This window comes from Dendroctonus ponderosae, unplaced genomic scaffold, assembly GCF_020466585.1.
Source record: "Dendroctonus ponderosae isolate FM_Combo_2020 unplaced genomic scaffold, Dpon_F_20191213v2 Dpon_F_20191213_714, whole genome shotgun sequence".
NCBI classification, from domain to species: domain Eukaryota; kingdom Metazoa; phylum Arthropoda; class Insecta; order Coleoptera; family Curculionidae; genus Dendroctonus; species Dendroctonus ponderosae.
Window position 1 is genome coordinate 1 of NW_026018932.1, and position 7,541 is coordinate 7,541.

Genomic DNA, 7,541 nt, shown 5'->3' on the forward strand with positions numbered 1-7,541 from the left:
ATTTCTTCTTCCAACTCCATTTTCCAAGTAGTTAACACACGAACCGACTAGAATTTGCTAGGACGAAAACAAAACCTCGTCTTTATCTATAACAAAACCCTCAATTTCAAACGTTATGTTATGTAGTTAAACTAGTTTAGGAACTTAATCCTCGGAGGTTGGCGGATTAAAGTTAAACGCGCTTAAGGTCAAAACAGTCGACGGTGCATACCGTTTACGATTTTTAAACCTGTTTAAGGCTTAATCGCGATTAAAGTCTGTCGGTGCATACGGGCATTAAAGGTTAACTCCCGAAAACTCGTAGTACCAAAAAGGGGGTTTTTTAGTTGGTAAGAATCCAACACTACCCAGGGTTCGGAACACTGGGTGTCTTCGCGAAGATTTTTATTCCTCCAGCCGCCGGGCAAACAAAAAAAAGAAAAAAAAAAAGCAAGGTTCCTAAATTTTACAATTTAGGAACCTTGCGTTGAGAGTGTTTTCCAACCCGACGTTCATATTTTAATCTCTGTTTTTCAAGCATTTTTATTTTATATAGGTATTGAAATTTTATCTAGGTATTTTCGATTTTTTTCAAGAGTTTTATATAGGTATTGAAATTTTATTTCGTACTGACTAAAATTTTAACGCAAATTTTCTAAATAATTAATGAATTGTTGTAGTATAATGTTGAGGTGATTTTGAAGATTATTTATGGTTTTATTTCGCAATTGACCAATATCAATTAAATAATCCAATTCATTTATATTTGTGGTGGTTTTGTAGAATCCAAATATTTTTTTAAAAGTTAGTAGTTCCTCCAAGTCCTCTTATGAATAATTTCTGTTATATATCGTCTTAGGAAACCCAAATTCGATTATCTCAAATATATCTAGATCGTCTTCAAATATGTCAAAACAAGTTTTGATATCCATTGTTTTTGTTTTTTGTTTGTTATCGTAATTTTCAATTTTGTTAACTATCGCCACATGAATGAGGAAGGAAAACGAAGGTTAGAATTTACGGCTTAACACCATAAGCCACCAAAGTTGACGGCTTAATTTATAACCGAGCTTTGAATGCTGTAATCCTGGTTTATAATGTGGTGCAAACCCATTTAATTTTAACGCTGAGCTTAATGGCAAAGCCAAGCTTATTTTCAACTGTGCAAACGGGCCTTAATGGTTGTGATCTGTGTTGGGTCTGTCCTTACCCGTTAAGTGTAGTTTATAATTTAACCGCCAGTGGGCGTTAGGACCTTTGAATTCGCGAGTAGCAGCAAAAATTACAAGTAGGCTACTAATCTCTGATAGGAGCGATACAAACACTGAAATAAAAATTACAGTTTTTTTTATAATTAGCTTTTCGTATTCGCGAGGAGTTCAACTACCGATGGGGGCCCTGCAAAGCGTAAACATTACTCGCCATTATTAACTGCGAAAATCACGAATACATGGGTACTTGTATTTCTTCTTCTTCCTGGTTGCCTATAACATAAAACATTACTTACACATTTCCATATGTATATCTGTTTATAGGCCTGAAAAAGCTGAATAGAACTAAACAAAATAAGCCACAATGACATCTATTCAAAATAAGTGTCAAATTTCCCTAGTCAAAGTGTAGCTATATTCTCGCCGCCAGAGGGCCCAGGGACTTAACTAAAATGGTAATCGAAGAACAAGATGCACTCACTTTGACCTTAAAGTATACGAGAGCAGGCTTGCCAGGTCTCCCGTTTTAACAGTAGATCTACCGCTTTTAGGGTGGGTCCTACCGCCCTATCTTTACGTTAAATACTTTCAATATAATTTACGAATTTTCTTAGAAATTTCTGTAAGACGTAAGTCAATAGTCCCGACTCAAACTCCTCCCAATGCTTAAATCTGAACGTGGGTATATTTGAATAAATAAGGGCAAATAATTCGAGGTGGCTATTATTGGTAAATAAATTAAAAAAATAAAACATGTTTTCATCAAATTGATATGTTTTTAAAATATTTTTGTCAGAATTTATTTTTTAGGTAGGTGAAACTTGTGCAACGGAATGATTATATTTCATTTTACATGATCGCTATTCTTAAAGGTTGGAACCCAAGACAAAAAGAACATAAAATAATCGAGTCTTACTTTGTAGATATTTTTCACGTGGTGCCCGTTTAGGTAGACATGCTGCCTTTATGTTCTCATTTGACAAGTTTCGACAAAATAGTAAAACTCCGTTATTTGATTTTAATTGTTTGTAAAGTTATTTAAATAAAATATTTTGTTCAAAAAGCAATTTTTTCCAAAAGCACCATTGAAAACGACTGAAAAATTCGAAAAACAGAAACTTTGGCACATAAAATTATCTACCGTTTTTTTCTATCCATTCTACCGTTTTCGAAGTTCTTGGTCTGGCAACGCTGGCACGCTGCATATAGTTTGAGACTAGAAGACATGTCCTTACATCAGTCTTTATCTATGGACATGTCACATGTCAATATAATTATAAAAACACGACTCTGAACAGGATTTGTTTTCAATCACAGATTACTCACTATACAGTATTCAGTTTTCAATGTAAATGGTGTGGTAAATGGACATAGGTGTTAATAAGAAAATTGTGCGCGTTTATTGAAACAAATAATCATCTAAATGTCGGGGGTTACAAATCGAATTTTGGGAACTTAAATCTGTATTTCCCAGTGCTAGCTAATAAATAATACTCAGAACCCCAGTAAATAATAACATTAATTTTTTACCGTAAAATACTTGTGATATTAATCCAGTGTGCCAGATTCACATGCAAAAAATGTCCAACGGCGTTGGTAGAGGACGAGGATGGTTGAACTTGAAGATTCACAGTCATAACACGAAAAACCCGGGATTGGACAGCAGCATTAGTCCTCCAGCCGTGAATAACAGTGCATCAAGTTTCAACATGCAGGATAATCGAACTTTTTCTGATGCATCCAACGGGTATGATGACTTGATCAGTAAAATCAGACTATTGAACATTAACGATGATGGCATTAAACTCAATCAGAAGATTAAGTACATCATTGAACACTGGAATGAAAACTGTCGAAATGAAATGGATGTCGAGTAAGTACATTGACCTAACTCACCCAGATATTACGTACGCAACATTAAACAAGGTGCTAGAAGTAGAATAATGAGATATCAGTTTTATTCATTAACAATTGTCTGAACTTCCAGTCACCAAAGTTTCACAAAATGTGTTTTTAGATGCACATGGTACGATCAGGTTATGTTAGTCGATTCTTGTAAACAATAAATATTAACTTTACATTGCGATTCAGAGAGTATCAAATTACATGGTGAATTTCTCTGGACCTTTAAAGCTGGTTTTTGCTTATTTCAGCACATCTCGGTTCTTTTTAAACTGGCAATCCTGCTTATGGGAAACTAAATTGTTCTTAAAAGATACGTATTTTGAGCAGATGTATTCAACTTTATCGTATAGTATGGGTATATCGGAAATTGCAAATGATACGAAATTTGTTATAGTAGGTAAAGCAGGAAGAGTTGGGTGTTGGGCCACTTTTAACAAAAATATTATTTCGAATTGTCGGTTTAAAATAACTGAAATTGATGAAGTAAAACCCGTGTCCTATGCATCCGTTTGTACGATGATACGATGGTACGAGTGTTTCTATTGGTTGAAGATCTGTCAATTTGTCCGCCGTCTTACGAATTGACAGATCTCCAACCAATAGAAACACTTTCGTATCATCCTACCATCGTATAAACGGATGCATGGGACACGGGCTTAACCAGAGACAAGCAATCATCCCTTGTCTCTGGGCTTAACTTGAAAAAGTAGTATGCTTTCAGTTTGCCTGAGTATTGCTCTCTTAAACAGGCGGAGATGGTGCCAAATGTAAAATTTATTTCAGTAATTTTTCTTTAACTTTTGAAGCCGATATCGCGACCCTTAACGTGTTTCCACACACGGGGTCAATTAAAAAGGAGCCTCTCAACCTCAGAGCTGTAAGTGTGAGGGAAAGTGCGGTCATGAAAGAGTCGGGAAAGCCAAAAATACCCGCCTCTTCCAAATCCAAGCACGAATCCCGATCCAAATTCCAATCCACAGACAACAACGCCCTTCGCCTTCGCGTTTCAAAGCAAGATGAGCTGTCCAGACCCTAACAAGCCTGATAAAAGGCCGCCAGCTCAGTCTCTTCACCTCGTGCTCCACCAAAACCCCCGAACAATCTCCCCTACAAGCCCCAACTCAGCTCTTAGCGGTAAAAATCACACCCTCAAACCCGCAGGCCCCCTAAATCTTCCCAAAACTTCTAAAGCTGCTCCACACCAGCTGCTCTGCCCCACAAAGCCACGCCTCATCCAGTGCCACTTTGCCCCCCAATTCTACAAAGTACATACTTTAACAAGTTTTCATCTAAATTAAATCATCTAATTAAAAAAAAAATAAGCAAGGTCTGAGAAATCAGGTCTGCGCCATTTTGATGGTTAAATTGTTTTTATTAATTTAAAAAGGTATGTGAAAAAGTGTTATATAGAAAAGCTTTTTTTATTATCTAGATTTCTGCTATTGAAAGCAGAAAACCGTTTTCAACTCCTAAGCTGCATCTCCATTTCCAGTGTTTAAATTATATTTTTTCTTAAAGTTGGAACCATAGCAACATTTCTCGTGCCGTCAACAGCCTATTAGGCAGGTATTAAAAACATAGTTTACGCCCCATACATTTTTTAGCTGACCCCGTATACTAATTCTGAAAATGCATTGCATTCAACAATCATTATAAAGACACTTTTGCATGAAACATTTTTCTGTATCTCTTTTAACTAAGAAAATGTAGGGATCCTTTAAAATTTGTCAATTTTTTGGTTTTCTTCTTGTATCATACATATACAGCGAACATGCATATGTTTTAACGCGAATAATATAGTTCCTAATAAACTGTGAATACTAGAAAACATTCACATGCACATATGAGTGCACACACAAATACAACACATTCATATGCTAAACACAGCTGAGCTCAAAAAAGTTTCTCATACCGCAATAATTATTTGAAAGAAATTACGCCTATTTGAATCACCGTGCATTGTCGTTTTTAACAATATAATTTAACTTACAAAAAATCCAAACCTTCAACCAATATTTTAGAGGTGTGAATAGATTTATTTTCTTCTGAAGAATGTTGTGAAATAGTTTACTGAAATTTATTAACTGAATTGAAATTTTGTATAATAGTCAATAATATTATTTTCAAGCTAAATTTAACTGAAAACATTATTTATTGCAGAAAAAGCTTTGAGGTAATACATGACGCGTGCTTGGAAGATGGCGACTTAGCAACCAAATTGGTTCTGCTCATTGCCTCCAGAACATTTCTTTCACAAGAAATTCATCAGCAGAATATTAGGTTGATGTTTCTTAGAAAACTACAGGAAAATTTTGAAGGTAATTAAAGAATATTAAACTTATTTGTTTTGGTTAAAACATTATCTATGCTAATTTTTAGGAAGTGTAAACCTGAAAAGCGCCCATCCAAACTTATTTAGGAACAGCGTTCAATTAATGGGAGATTTTTTTAATAAAGCCAGATTAGCGAATGGCCGACAGTTTTCATTTATGGCTACCCCTCTTCTTTCATATTTGGATATGTTACTGGAAACGGGAGATCCCCTGGATCTCAAGCTTTTTGTCATCCAGGTAATACAACTACTGATAACTTAGATTGATCGTCAAGTTGACGATTTAATTCAGCATGTTAATTTTAATTATCAACTTAATCCAGTTTTAATTAGTATTAGTGATGGGAAAGTCGGATTATTTTTAAGAATCTGTAGTCGGGTCTCGGTGCACGGTTTGAATGAGTTCTTTATGCAGATTTTCTATTTTTGTTTCGTTTTGCCAACATTCTTTGAAAATTAATTCTTTAGTCCTTTACTGTGTGTCCTTACTTTAATCCTTTACTTTCCAATGTAAAGATTTATTTAAATACAGTTCACACTTGACGTAATTAATGGCATGAAAAGATATGCAATGTAATTTATATTAGCTAAAAACTGGAAAAATATCTAAAACACTTTTTTCTATAGGCCAACAGAAATCTATTTTCCATTCATATTGAAAAATAGAATTATAATTTTAAAAATATGAAATAAATTCAGGATTATTGTCAAGTTTATTCCAAACTATGCAACATAATGGAGATAGCACGGAATGGAGATCCATACTAAAATTCCGCCACAGAACATAATGGAACGCGAACAGAACGAAGGATCATCGAGTCGTCACCTGAGGCTCAGTGATCGCGAGAACGATACTAAATTTTAAAGATTCAAACCCGAGGGTCATTTGTAAGATTTGGCTCACTGAGCCGGGCTAGTTCCGATGCACCCATCACTAATAAATATAAATATTATATTTAACAAAAACTTTCTTACTTCCAGTTTTACTTAAATGGCAATTGTCTCAAACAAGAAAGCCCTGACAAAGTGGCGAGTATCCTGAGTAAAATAAGACTAAAGATTTGCTCCGATAAGATTTGTACAAAAGAAGCGAAATTGTGGCTGCTACTTGCTATTGAAGTGTCAGATAACAGATTCTCCCTTTTACCTGCTGATATTCAAAAGTTTTACCAAGAGCAACTGGGAGACCATGCAATGGCCTGTTTTCAGGTATGATTTATTCTAAAGTAAAATACGGTTTTTTAATATTATATGGAATTTATTATTGAATGTAATGTATAATTAAATGATTTTGCATCTAATTGGTGGTTTTACTGTTACTATTTTAGGGATCGCATGGCGTTTTAACAGTACAAACAGCCGACAATAGCAAAACCCTCGACAATTATCAAAGCAACGTACACGTTCTGCAGGTATCAACAGACTCTCTTACTGATACAGCTTGTATGTTAAACAACTTGTCCGATTCCGGATCGTCCGCGAACTGCAGTAGTGGATTCCAGAGTGACCACAGTAAAATCTCTTCCGGAGTCATTACGGAGAATAGCTCGAATTTGCATAATGGTATGTCAAGATTATTTATTAAGCTTTGAGATGATTTATCATCATCGTAGAGAGGGCAACCCTGAACATAAATCCAGCTCAGTAAACGGTATTAGTCAAACGTTTTTTCACAATTTYAATTCTTTTCWCGCGARTGAAATATTTCATTGCGCTTTCATGCACTATTGAAATGTTCAATAAATTTGWCGATAACGAGTGAAAACGAAATACCAAAACGAATCTATTTTCGGTAACCCTGTTTCAATCAATTGACAGATAATTAGTTTCTTCAAAAACCAAACCTGCAAATATACAGAGTATCTAGATAGCGCTATGACCTATATGTACGGGAACAATTGATATAGCGTTAACGTATTTATAAAATAATCTCAAAGTGAAACTCGGTTTGGCTCTAACATTAAGCATTCTTCGTGAATTTCAAGCGAAGTTGCGTTTGGATTTGGATTTTTAGTAACTTTTTGCTTTTGGGCAACTTTTTGTCTATGCAAATTGCGGCGAGTGGCGACAAATTGAATATGACTTTATCCTACATAAAAATTCAGTTTTCTATG

General features: G+C 35.0%; 1 protein-coding gene across 1 annotated transcript; it reads left to right on the forward strand.

Annotated features, from left to right (window-relative positions):
* The first annotated feature begins 2,436 nt into the window (after positions 1-2,436).
* On the forward strand, positions 2,437-7,034 carry LOC109543801. Its single transcript, XM_048668722.1, has 5 exons — positions 2,437-3,063; positions 5,256-5,413; positions 5,475-5,665; positions 6,409-6,636; positions 6,756-7,034. Exons 1-5 carry the CDS (start codon positions 2,762-2,764, stop codon positions 7,017-7,019), a joined length of 1,143 nt encoding a protein of 380 aa, XP_048524679.1. The 5' UTR covers positions 2,437-2,761; the 3' UTR covers positions 7,020-7,034.
* Positions 7,035-7,541: the final 507 nt, after the last annotated feature.

Excerpts from the sequence above, each read along its gene's own strand:
- LOC109543801 (XM_048668722.1), top strand. The coding sequence starts at position 2,762 with ATGCAAAAAATGTCCAACGGCGTTGGTAGAGGACGAGGATGGTTGAAC. Across the intron at positions 3,064-5,255 it reads CGAAATGAAATGGATGTCGA|AAAAAGCTTTGAGGTAATAC; the intron begins GTAAGTACATTG and ends TATTTATTGCAG. Across the intron at positions 6,637-6,755 it reads ATGCAATGGCCTGTTTTCAG|GGATCGCATGGCGTTTTAAC; the intron begins GTATGATTTATT and ends TTACTATTTTAG.